General features: G+C 33.5%; 1 protein-coding gene across 6 annotated transcripts in view; it reads left to right on the top strand.

Annotated features, from left to right (window-relative positions):
* Positions 1-14,008, top strand: part of capt (adenylyl cyclase-associated protein 1) — a 94,607-nt gene that overhangs the window by 71,966 nt on the left and 8,633 nt on the right. For 4 of the 6 annotated variants that reach the window (XM_017610672.1, XM_017610677.1, XM_017610676.1 and 1 more), the window contains exon 2: positions 12,830-13,451. In XM_017610672.1, coding sequence (XP_017466161.1) covers positions 12,830-13,451 — 622 coding nt within the window. Of the gene's footprint in view, positions 1-1,277; positions 1,717-8,082; positions 8,137-8,205; positions 8,255-12,829; positions 13,452-14,008 lie in introns of those variants that run through there. The other 2 variants (XM_017610674.1, XM_017610675.1) reach the window with 2 other exon arrangements.

Genomic DNA, 14,008 nt, shown 5'->3' with positions numbered 1-14,008 from the left:
TGTTCGGCTCCGCCCGAACTTAGACTTTCTTACTTGTTTTTTATTAAAATATAGTTAATTCTACAACAAAAAANGTTTCGGAAAGGTGAAAAAACATATTTAATACTTGCGCCGGGTATTTAATGTTCGGCTCCGCCCGAACTTAGACTTTCTTACTTGTTTTTTATTAAAATATAGTTAATTCTACAACAAAAAAGCCAAAAATCAGAGTTCCAAACCTTGTGCAAAATTAAAGAAAATTCTGCAAAATTTCATTCAAATATTGGACTTTTTATTTACGCTCTCTAGAAAAAAGTTGAATATGCAGTTTTTTAGCCCATTCAATTTTAGTTTATTTTAGTATAACAAAGTGCAGGTTTGAGGTAGCTAGGACTTACCATTAATTTTTAGCAATTTTTTTGTTGAAGGTGTCGCTCATTTTCTCCATATAAAATAATGTTTGATAATTTTTTTATATGGAAAAAATGTGCCACACCATCAACAAAAAAAATTCCCAAAAATCAATGGTAAGTCCTAGCTTCCTCATACTTGCACTTTACTATACTGAAATTGAATGGGCTAAAAAACTGCATACTCAACTTTTTTCTAGAGAGCGTAAATAAAAAGTGCAATATTTGAATAAAATTTTGCAGAATTTTCTTGAATTTTTCACAAGGTTTGGTACTTTGATTTTTGGGGGTTTTGTTCTAGAATTAAGCATATTTTTATAAAAAATTAGCGAAAATTGAAATATTTAAAAAATAGTTGCCCGTATTGTAAAAAATTCGCTGTACCTAAACTTTATTGACTGACTGTAAATTACCAACAATATCACCTTGAAACGGAGTGCTATTGATATGACCGATACCGTACATACGGGTGAATGTGTATATTAATTTTAGGGCTAACTTTTCTATTTTACCTTATCGCTTTTAACGCTTTATCAATCATCGAAGCTTTCAGTTTTGTTGTATTCAATTTTCTGTATGCGAATTTCCAGGCAGCAGCAATAAATTATGGAGTCTTAAGTGATTAAGAAGTTAAGGACGGAAATTTGGTATGCAGGGGAGAGTTTTGAGATGTCTATAAAATAAAAGCGTTAGTTTTACTGAGTATGTCGGTTGATTCATTCGGGTTGGGAGTATGGCGCGTTCTTCGTTTTGCTATTCTTTGCCTTTTGCTGTTCAATATTAATTCTATTTACTCGGTGAGTTGATATTTTATAATGAACGAAAACAGCTAACAAAATAAAGTAGCCGAGAACAAGCACGAAACTCAGAATGAATCAGTTGCTATCGCCGCTGGCTACGATCACGTCTGTTACCACAACCGCCACCGCTACAACGACCACAACTATATCCGTTACGCGTATTGTTCCGTCCATATTGTCGCGCAGTGTCGTTGGTGTTAAAGTAGAAAAACCTTACACACAGTTTTTCGCCGATTTGTTTCTTCTGAGAATATAATAGAATCAATTTATATACATACATACATACATAAACATTCATATGTTTATATGTATGTATACATATGTACATGTTCTAGTGCGGTTGATAACATAAATATAAGATCTTTTTTGGTTTTCCTCAGTGATGTTATAAGTAGTTAGTTAGTGTGGAGAGGGCGCAAAGTCCAAAGCAGGATTGAATGGTTGTTTGTTCTTAATGGGTCAAACGCTAAGCGAATGCTGTGGTCGCACCCTCATCATCCATGAGACGAAAACCTGCAATAATCCAGGTAAAATACGAAAATATTATAAGGAGTCAGATTTAAATTAGCGTTTTAAAGGGGGATTTTTGGAAAATAATGATTATAGACATTTCTCCTTTTCTGTTTTATTTTTTACTGTTAGCTTTCAGTAAAAATGATAATATCCAAAAATAATCGGCCTTAGCTTTTGCGAATCTCTATTTTCATAAAGAGATGTGCCAATCTGCTAAAAAAAAGTTTGGCTGTTGTTGTTACTCGCAAACGAAGCAAATTTCAATGCTGGCGCGGACGAGTCTTCATGCGTATGTATGTAAATACATATGTATATGTATATGGGCCATATAATGTAGTATACAGTATTGGACATATCTATAGCACCCCCCTTTCAAAGCGATATTGTTTGCCACTTATGTTTAATTATTTGTTTTTAAGAATTTTCAATTAAAATACAGTTCATTCTCTAACAAAACCCATACAAACCCATGTTTTAAACTTTTTAAAAGACCGCAAAAAAGTGCAACACACTTTCACTTAAATTTCAAACTTTTTTCCCAGAAGCTCTAGAATTTTTTTTGAGTACACAGTTTTATAGCGCATGCAATTTTAGTCCAATAATGGTCAAGTTTCAAGTCGCTAAAGATTACCGTTGATTTTTTAGATTTTTTTTGTCTCATTTGCTTCCATATAATGACTAAACACAATTTATTTTTATATGGCAGAAACCCGCAACATCCTCGGCGAAAAAAATTCTAAAAAATCAACGGTAATCTTTAGCCACTTGAAACTTGCACATTATTGGACTAACATTGAATGGGCTATAAAACTGTGTATTCAAAAAAATTCTACCGCTTCTGAGAAAAAAGTTTGAAATTTGGGTGAACATTTTTTGCATTTTTTGCGGCCTTTTAGAAAGTTTTAAACTTGAGTTTATATGATTTTTGTGAGAGAATGAACTGCATTTTAATTGAAAATTCTTAAAAATAAATAAATAAACATGAGTGGCAAACAATATCACTTTGAAATGGGGGTGCTATTGTATTGGCCAATACTGTATGTATATGTACATATATACATACATATGTGCATGGTATAGTAGTTACTACATACATACATGTGGGTGTTTCCATGAAAATGTAAACCGAAAATGCAAATATGTAAGTGGGCTCAAACGACTTTATAACTTAAAATTTCGTATGAATTGGTTGTAATGGTCCGTAATTTGACCATCGCAAAGTTTTGCCTATTTTTACATGTAGGTACTCTGAAACCACTTCTGTTTTTGTCACGTCCGTTATGACCTCCTTTTCATCGATTTTCCCGACACCAGTGTTCCAGGCGCACTTATTTTTTTGTCATTCAAAGGACGTTATGAAAGCTATACGACGGCAATTTTTTTTATAAGTGACTACCGTTTTCGTATGATTTCGTATGATTTATTAACTCTAAAGCAGGGATCACACGATTTGCACATTCGCACAGATTTTTACATTTTGGCAGGTACAGAGTGGTGTTGTTCGGAATTTCTTTCATTGAGCTGAACACAAATTTTGTAAACAACTCCACTCTGTGACTGCCAAAATGTACAAATCTGTACAAATGTACAAATCGTGTGATCTTCGCTTAAGGTCGTAAGAATTCCACGTCCGACATCATGGAAACACCCATATGTATGTAAATGCTAGTGTATCATTCATATGTACACACGTACAAGTACATATGCACACATAAATTATATCGTCATCAAAGCTTTGTGCACGTTAAGTAATATAGAATACAAATATTTAAATATACAATACAATATCCAATATGTACATATATGTATGTATATTGTGCATTGCATTATTAAACTTTACTCATTTGGCCCCTATTATGAGTTGCATTCGATCTTCTACTGTTGTCGAAAGTGCTGATCGAACGAATTTTCATTTGGTATTGTGACCAGTGCACGGACTCAGGAAAAATTAATATTGGTAGATTTTACATACAAAAATTGGTAGAAGTTGGTAGATTTTTTTTTAAAGAAACATTATTATATAGTTTTTACTCATTTAGGATAAATGAAAGCTAATTCAGGTAAGATGGTGTTACCAAAGCAACTGAATTTTCGCCTTGGGGATTTTTAATGTCAAAATGATGTATTTGTTGTAATTATTATTGTCATTATGGCTAAAATTTGTTAGTGGAGTTTTTGCTTTTGAACTTTTGCTGTCACCTTATTATATGAATTCGCCTTGGAATAAATTGTATTTCTTTATAAAACAATAAAACATTCAACAAAAAAGGTATAAATATGTAGTACATCAAAGTGGGCCCAAATCATGGCATCCGTGGTCGAATGAAACACGATTCGAATCGAATGAAACAAAATGACAGCTGTTTTCTCTCAAATACATTTTGAACTGAAAAAGCGAATTCGCTACCAAAAGCTGTGAAGAAAATTCCGATTCGAATATGATTCGATCCCGGATGTCTTGATTCTGGCCCTGTTTTACAATAAAACAAACAATTACTCCGCACTTCAAAATTTTTTGATTAGTTTTGAAATGATTTAAGTTTGCACACCATTCCTTTGGCAGTCTCCCACAAAAAAGGTATTGCAAACGAAAACTATTTCCATAAACAGTTGGTTATGGTTACGGTGACCATATTTATGAGAGCCGAATACGGGACAAAAAATATTTTTGCAAATTTTTTCCACAACAGTTTACAGATGTTGAAGCCTACTTTAATGATTCTAGATGTATTAGCTCTGAAAAAGTATCCTTTTAGTAACATCACAAATTTATAGGATAATTTTCTCGATATTTTTACCCCGTAGAATTTGTTAAAAAGAAATCGTTAAATTATAGTATAATAAAGTGCTATTTTAAGTCGCTAGGGCGTACCATTAATTTTTGGCATTTTTTTTTTTTTGTTGACGCAATTTTTCATACAAAGTAAGTATGTTCGACCGTTTGTTAGAAACAGAAGCAAATGAGCAGCACTTTCCACTCGCGCTTTATTATACTCAATTTTAATGAGTTACAAAACTGCTAACCAAATTTTTTTCTAAGTTTCTAATTAAAAAGTTTGAAATTTTGGTGAAACATTGCAGAATTCATTTTTATAGTTTTTTGCACAAAGTTTGAAATTTGCTATTATATGGCTTTTGTTAGGAAAAGAGCTTTACTTTCATAAAAACAATAATAAACATTAAATAAACTAAGGAAAAATAACCAAAACTTAATAAAATACCAAGTCCTAATTTCTATTTTGGTCACTGTATATATTCCTTAATACGAATCACAGGCATTCAGATTAGAAAATAATAATTGTTTATGGAGCAAATTTCGATCATATACCAACATCACTTAAAACTCGTTCATAGGCATGCCATTTAAATGAGCTGTTAAGGCGTCGAAAGACCGAATACGGGACAAATACAGGACATTAAAAGAAATACAGAACATTTGGCGTCCCGTATAAAATGAATAAATTACCAGGACAATGGGTCAAAAAAGATGACTATCCCGTATAATACAGGACGGATGGTCACCGTAGTTATGGCCAAAGTTAACTCCTTACAGTTATTTTAGGTGTGTTCCATGATAAAATATGTATGTATACTTTGTGTTCATTTAAATCTCTTTGCTTTCTTTCGGGAAAATATTGGTCGATTTTTAGCCTTTGTTGGTAGAAATGGAAGAAAATAAAAAACAGCTAAAAAGTTGGTAGATCTACCAATAAAGTGGTAAAGTCCGTGCACTGATTGTGACGCTCATTCGATGAATAATAGCTCTATTGTGAATTTCGCTCGTTTAGGTTGTTCGCAATAGTATATTTTTGACCGCTCACGGTCGGTGCCAATTGATAGAAAAGTACTCTGGATCAGGGTGTCCAGATTGTTTTAAAAAAAACGCCATTTCTGGAAAAAATCGCCAATTTTTTTTTAAATAAAGTTAATGAAATCGACTTAAAAAATTTTTTATTTTAAAAATGAGATCTTGTTATAATATAGTTAAAAAAAACGAATATAATACCTTCAGCGTAATAATAAATAATACTGATGTACTAACAATTTTCTCTAAAAATACGCATACTTTTTAAAAATATTTTTATTAACACATTTTCCAATAGGACTGCGCAATTATTAAATTTATTATAACTCACACTAATTGATTAATCGCACAATCCGCTTTTAAGCGTTCGGCGCCAAAAGATAAAATAAAAACCACAATTTCTTCAAATTACCTATGTGTCTGAATCATTTACATTTGTGTTGTTGTCATATATTGAACCTTGATAACATACTGTTTGATATTGGAAACGTTTTGCAGCAGAAACTATTAGCCTTCGAACTATTGAATTAAGGCTTTCCAACCTCGTCCTATTTCGAATCTTCGTTTTTGTTAAAAAAACCCGCTCAACAAAAACATTTGAGTGCGGCAAGGATAAGAATAACATGGCTACTTTACTTATATTTCCAAACATTTTATTGCCTGTTGCGGTTTTCACTCCGTAAGCAATTATCCACAACTCTTCAGAGTCGGATGGAATGCCGTTCTGAAAAAAGTTATTCCATGGGAAAGTTGAAAGCTATAAATATTCAGTTTCCGCTGCTTATCTTTCCTTCAAATTCAAATAGTGAATTGGCAGCTCCCTGAAACTCGCACTCTTGTGATTCAAACACTTTTCTGGTGACAAAATCAAAGCTTTTTTAAAAGTATTTAATTGACTAGGTAATCGTTTCAAAAGTTCTTCGATTAGGGTGATTAAAAATTTTTGACAGTATTTTAATATGCTTGTTACGTCCAGTTTATCACGCGTCATTAGCCTCTTCTGTAAAATTATCGTGGAAAACTAAGTTTTGTATATTTTTATAATTGGAACAAATTTATTTGAAGGGAAAAAATCGCCAAAAATCGCGCATAGCGATTTCCTAAATTTTTAGGCGCAAATATCGCCAAATCTGGACACTGCTCTGGATAGTTGATTTTTGACAGCTATGAGGTGAATAAAAATGGTTTATCCGACAGGGCTAGTGAAAAATTTGACAGCAAGCATTAGCTTTGTTTCTTTACAGATAATTATTACTAGTTTTTTACTGGAAAGCGTATCTTATCCCAAAAAACTAGCGGCAACTGACAGATCTCTCGCGTTTTTACGCTCTTTATTTTTGTATACATAAATTCTCAGAATAAAATAATAAATCGATTAAGCGATGACTGTCTGTCCGTCCGTCTGTGCACACGATAACTCGAGTTAAAATTAACCCCCCTATTTTTAATTTTTATACGATAGACGATAAACGCTTACAAGCACTGTTGCCAACTTGGTGCTTTCGCACTAAATTTAGTGCTTTTCTTTATTCAAAACGCGAAAATTTTTGAGTTTGGTGCATTTTTTGGTGGTTTTTTTTTTTTGAAGACACCAAATCTGTAAATCTTAAAAAAAATATCGAAGCTAAATTAATAGCAATCGTAAATATTTTAGCAACTTTACAAAAATGGAAACATAATCATGGCACAATGACAATCGTGAGCGAGCATATGTTTGCCAACAAATTGTTTACACCCAAAAAAATGTTTCCCACTATACGCTCAAATAATAATAATAATAATAGATTGGCGCTTACACATATGTTAGTGTTTGGCCGAGCTTCGCCTCCGATTTGTGGCATGCGCCTTAATGTTGTCGCACAAAGCGGGGGGACCTACAGTTTTACGCCGACTCCGATCGACGATTGTATTTTTATGAGAAGCTGTTTTTCATGGCAGAAATACACTCGGAGGTTTGCCATTGCCTGCCGAGGGACGACCGCTGTTAAGAAAAAACCTTTTTCTATCAGGCATGTTCTGCAAATGGTACGATTTCAAATCGGTGCGATTTACAAAATCTATTTCGGAGGATTTATAACAAAGAGGGAAAAATCGATAGATATAATGTAAATGAGGTATTTCTGGCAGTTTCCATTTGAAACATTTAATAATTTGATTACAAATATACAAAACTACTTTGCAAATCGCACCGATTTGAAATCGTACGATTTGCAGAACATGTCTGTATATTTTTTGCGATGTTGCTTTGACCAGAGTTTGAACCCAGGCGTTGTGGAGTGGAAGCGCGCACTGTTTACCACTACACCACAGCGGCGCTCAAATAACCCAGCCAGCAAGAAAACGTACATTTTACGAACATTATGTTTTACGAGGGATTCTCGTATCGCCAAACAGTTAGAGAAAAGCTCGTAAACGATAAAACAAAAAAATATAATAGAAAGAGGCTTGTAGTAATTTGTCAGCACAAGAAAAAATTTTAGTTTTGTTGACAATTTTTCTTCAATCACAATATTTTATAAGTAGTTTGTTAAATATTCAATTTAAGAAAATTATTAAGTATGTGATTTATTGGCAGACTGGTGCAAACACCAAGGACGATCTACCACTTTCTTTTATAATTAAACTTCTTGTAAGTAGCTACTACATATGTAATTCAAAAATACAAATTAATTTAACGAGTTTTGCAATTCTTTCACAGGCTGCGCGGAGTAACACTAAAGGATTTAAACGTTTAATTCCCCTATCTCGTAAGTTTATAGTTATTTATTTTTTTAATTTGCTAGTTTATTAGGTCTTTGCAGTTATTGAACTTAATGTTTTATTGATAATATGGCTTCTCAATTAANCATTGCGAAAAATTCTCTGTGCCAATACTTTGATCCGGCACTATAAATATTTATTAATTATAATTCCATTCAATAAAAGAACTACAATAATTTGAATTAATTAATTGCCTTTATTTTTAGCATTCAAAAACAGTAGATAAAGCAGTGTAGAAAAACGCTTTTTTAACGTAAATTAATCGTTTACGAGACTCGTTTACAATTAAAAAACGGACGTAAAAATATTCGCATACGAATGCTTTTTCGATCCGTTTACGACTGTTCGTAGGCGATGCACAATTTAAAGCGAAAAAGTGCTCGAAAAAGAGTCGTAAACGGCTATCGTAAACGATTTTTAATCCGGTTTTTCTTCGAGAAAATATCCAATTACGAGCTTGTTTACGATGATTTTTTTAAAAAGAGAGATCAAATTTCGTTATGTTTCAGGTGTCACGCAGTCGGAAAGAAAAATTCTTTATGTTCCTTTAGTTCACGAGATCATAAGAGACGGCAGTGTAGATTTAAACTACCACATAGTTCATGAAACTTAATTTTTTGTTTTTGCGTTCGTTTGACAGGAATTGTAGAAAAAATCATGCAAAACGAAGGAAAATTTAACATATAAATAGTCAGGAAACAAATGATAAATTTTTCTTGAATCTAAGGGAAGCGAAAACGCTGGACACTGCTGCAAATTAGAAAATAAGAACAAGAATGTTATCGTCGCTCGGACGAAAATATTTGAATTTATAGAAAACAGGGCATGAATCACGTATGACTACAATCGTCTGGACGATATCGTGTTCAGATTGGATGCGTTCAGAAATGCATCAAGCCAAAGCATCAGTCTCTTATTTCTAAACTATAATTGATAGAAATGTCAAATATGCGCAACCTCGGTTATAAGCCGAATTGGAACTTAGTTGCATACTTTTTACTGTGAACCAGCACAAATCAGCTACGCTAACTATCGGATCTCATAAGGTAACATCGATTCGCAATGGAGAATAACAGAACGCAAGCGTTTATCGAGCATCGTATGAATTCATCCCCCCTATTATGAATATATCTTAACGAAACTTGGTAGGTGTACTTCCTTTGAGCGTAGGACCGATGGTGTTGATGGGCAAAACCGGCAAATAACCACGCCTACCTCCCATATAACGGTCGTTTTCATAAATACAAAAACTGCGATATTTTAGTAACTTTTGTAGCTTATTCATTCAAAAGTGTATCTCGGCAACAGTTTTATCAATTTGTACCAAACTCGGTATAATTATTGTACTTGACACACAAAAGCAAGAAGTTTAAAATTTTAGAAATCGGACTAAAATTACGCTTTTCATATAATGGTAAATTTCAGAAATGCTGAACCACCCCTGCTTACCATGTAACGGTAGTTTTCAGAAAGGTAAAAAAAAACTATATTTAATACTTGCGCCGGGTATTCAATGTTGGGCTTCGGCCGAACTTAAACTTGTTTACTTGTTGTACCATATGTTTATTTGTATATGCATATAACGTACATTTAACTGATGAAAACCAGAGATGCTCAACAAACTATATGAATCGATTTCGTTTTGTTGATGCGCAAAAATAACTTATCAAAATAATTTCGTTTCGTTTCAGAGCTGAATTAACGAAACAAAGCTCAATCGTTAACATCGAAACAAAATAAATCAACGAAAAGTTGTTGTTGTATGCCATTGCCAGCTCACTATTAACACCATGCATGCTACAACTCCAGCATTAACGATTGAAATTCTTTTCGTTGAAAACCAAAATAGAATTATTTTGGTAATTACCTAAACGATAAAAAACTGAATCGTTTCAACAGAAACGATTGATTTTTTTTGGTAAACGCTAAAATTAACGTTACAATGCATCCTTGATGAAAACATAAATTTCTTTTAAATTCGATGTTTACATATACTTCATGGTAGTTTCATTTTAATTTTAAGCATACAGGCCTTATTCCACAAAATTTCAAATTAACTGATATGTATCATTTCATATACCTGACTGAATATACATACATATGCATATATATGTATATACAGTATCCACTTATGTTTATTTATTAATTTTTAAGAATTTTCAATTAAAATATAGTTCTTTCTCTAACAAAACCTATATAAACCCAAGTTTAACAATTTGTAGAATACTACAAAAAGGTGCAACAAATTTTCATATAAATTTCAAACTTTTTNTATGTATGTTACCGCATAACTTTGGACCACGTCTACCGATTTCGATAATTCTTTTTGCATCGGAAAGGTAGTGTCTCAGAGGTGGTCCCATACTAATCTGGTTGAGATCCGATCAGTGGATCATGAGATATATATATATATATATTTTTTTTATATGGGAGTTGAAGTCGGTTTTTTTTTTTGCTAAAAATTACTAGTTTAGAATTTTTTCGCCAAAGGTGTTGCTGTTTTCTTCCATATACAAATAAATTGAGTTTATTCATTATATGGAAGCCAATGCGACAAAAAAAAATTCTAAAAAATTAAAGGTAATTCCTAGCCACTTGAAATTTGCGCATTATCAGACTAAAATTGCAGGAGCTAAAAAACTGTGTACTCAAAAAAATTCTAACACTTCCGAGCAAAAAGTTTGAAATTTAGGCGAAATTTTGTTGCACTTTTTTGAAGTTTTCTACAAATTGTTAAACTTGGGTATATATGGGGTTTGTCTGAGAATGAACTAAATTTTAATTGAAAATTCTTAAAAATAAATAAATAAACATAAGTGGCACACAATATCACTTTGAAATGGCGTGCTATAGATATGACCGATACTGTATATATATACATGCATATATGTACATATCGCACACCGTCTTCAAAAGGGTCACAACTCAAGAGCTTTTATTTACCTTTCAGCAAAAGCTGGATCAAATTTTTGTTATAATTTGTTAAAAAACCTAAGGTAAAGGCGCCCTTGCTCATATGATTATCATGCGCTAAGAATAGTTTTTCGCATTTTCTGACAAACGTATTATTTTTAGTTGTGACTCTTTTGAAGACGGTGTGCGATATATAAAGAACCGTTGGCGGCGACAATGAGTCATACTCTCAAATGAAACGACGATTTTCAATATTATCAGTTATTTTTGAGGCCCTTGCATTCGATCTTCGACTGTGAATTTTTATTTGGTATTATGACGCTCATTCGATGAAGAATAGCGCTATTGTGAATTTCGCTCGTTTAAATTGTTCACAAAAGTACATTTTTCACCGCTGAGAAGCTTTGTTTACAAAAAGAGCAAACTAAATAGTGTGTTTATACATATGTATTTAAATGTGTGAAAATTAAGTAAAAAAGAAAGCGAGTTTATAAAAACTTGGTAAAAATTAGTACAACGGAGTTTTGGTTCAACGATTCGTCAGAGAATGAGAGCTTAGTAAACTGGCCAGGGGTAGAAAACTTTTAAGAGAGTTTAAGTTTAGTCTTTCGAATATACTATTTTGACATACAATATATTTAAGAAATTCGTCTTTAGATTTATTAAAAATTTCCGACCGTCTAAAGAGGCTTTGTGAGCCAAATCTATTTACAACATTTTAAAACTATCAACACCTCAAGCAGCAGCTCTACGATTTTGTTCTCAGAGATCGTGCCAACTAAGTATTGGAATTTGCTTTCATAAGTGAAACCAGCTTTTCGAGTTTGTGTTTAGTATTCACGACGTTAGAACTGCATGAAATTAATAAAAATTACTTAAAATTAGTGTCTAGCTGCCAAAAAGTAAGAAAACAAATGCAAAATAATACATTGTTCACAATTTTCTAACACTTCGCAACACCATCGAAAGCAAAATTCTGTTCGACAGAAAATTCGACACTCAACGCAAATTTCGACACGGTTGCATAGCTCATAATACGAATTTCGCATTCGATCTTCGATAAACAGCGAAGATCGAAAATCAAATGCAACTCGTAATAGGGGCCTGAGTATTTTCAAATTACTATCAGTGTACAAAAATAAACCATATTGTATGTAATACGTTTCGTTTATTACATTAACACACTTTAACAGTTCGGTACAATACAGAAACAAAACGGCTGAGCTCACTTTGTAAGCTTCAAGTAAAGTGTTTAACTTGCGTATTTGAAATTACATTAAAAGTGCGATCTGAATTGATGGAAAGCGTTTTCAAATATTGGAGTGAACATGTTGCTAAAAATGCACTACATATGTACATCATCATCTGTACAAAACTGTACAAAAGCAGAAATGATATGATGGTCGGTGAGCAAATGGGAATGGTTATGTACGGTTTATTTTCGTACCCTTATTACTATACATTTATTTTCATTATTTGCTATGCATTAAAAAGCATTAACCACTGGCAAATATTGTATTGGTTAGTGCTTTTATGTACATATGTACATATATGGTGATGTGTGCCATTGATTTAATATTAAACTATATATATTATTTACAAAAACTTGTATCTAATGAAAAACTTATTCATTCTCTAACTCTTCCCAGACTGCGATCCTGATCTAAAGCCATCCGTTGCTGAAAATCTTGAGCACCTGGTTAACCGCCTGGAACTATTGGTTGAACGTTTGGAGCGTTCAGTGTCGGCGCGTGAATTAGAAATTGCGAATCGCACATTCGATACGGTCCGAGCGAAGAAACGAGCAAGTTTCGATCTAGAGAGCACAGAATTACCGCCTTTACCCGTCGAATCACTAACAGAGCAACTATCACAGCAGACGGAGAATCTAAACGATCGCATTGGAAAGATAGAAACCACACTAAATCGCATTAACGATCGGCATAGCAGCAGTTTAAGTACTAGCATTAGTCAATATAGTCAGCAGCACAGAGAGCAATACCAACAACCACAACAGAAAGAGGGTAGTCTCGAAAATATACCGACTGTGCTTGAAGACTATCAAGAGTCACCGCGTCCATCAGCTGTTCCCACCAGCACATTTAAAACTGACGAAGACTCCTTGCAGTTGCTGCCGCCGCCACCACCCAGCATGAGTGTAATAGGTTTTCAGGATATTATCAGCGGTCCGCTGAACCAATATTTAGCGCTTTCCGCGAAAATCGGTGGTGATGTAGCCAAGCATGCCCAGTTGGTTAAATTGGCCTTTAAGTAAGTAACTAGATTTTAGAAGCATTTGCATGTTGGGGGATACAATTAATCCCTGTACTTAAAAATGCANATAATTTTCGTGTCTACTCGATCATCTAACAAAACCCGTTTTGCATCATTCTCTGTATACGAGCAGAAGTATTGTTCGTTAGCGACTGAGCTCAAGACGACCATGTTGGCCACAACACCCGATTGCTTTTCATACATACTTGATTGGGTTCGGGTGCTTTGCAGCTCAATATACCCGGGTGTTCGCGTTTCAACCCGAGTGTGCACGAAATTTTCTTGATTGGCGTATGGCGTTTTCGTTTCTACAAATAATGTTGCCTTCTCATCGCGCTCTTCTTAGTGTTTGTGCGTAGAGAGCAAAGAGAAGGTTGCATTTTTCGGTAGAAACAAAATCGGCATTAGTATAGGCCCCTATTGCGAGTGTCGACTGGCAGTAGAATAGAAATTTGTCGATCGAGTCGATCATCTTTTATTTTGCTATTGTGTAACTTGATCGATAAAAATTTGTACTATTGTGAATGGTTGACAGAATTGTAAACAGCTGTTTG

The sequence above is a fragment of the Rhagoletis zephyria genome, unplaced genomic scaffold (genome assembly GCF_001687245.7).
Source record: "Rhagoletis zephyria isolate East Lansing unplaced genomic scaffold, Rhagoletis_zephyria_1.1 Rzeph_scaffold_00330, whole genome shotgun sequence".
Classification (NCBI taxonomy): Eukaryota; Metazoa; Arthropoda; class Insecta; order Diptera; family Tephritidae; genus Rhagoletis; species Rhagoletis zephyria.
This window is presented reverse-complemented; position numbering and strand designations above follow the sequence as displayed.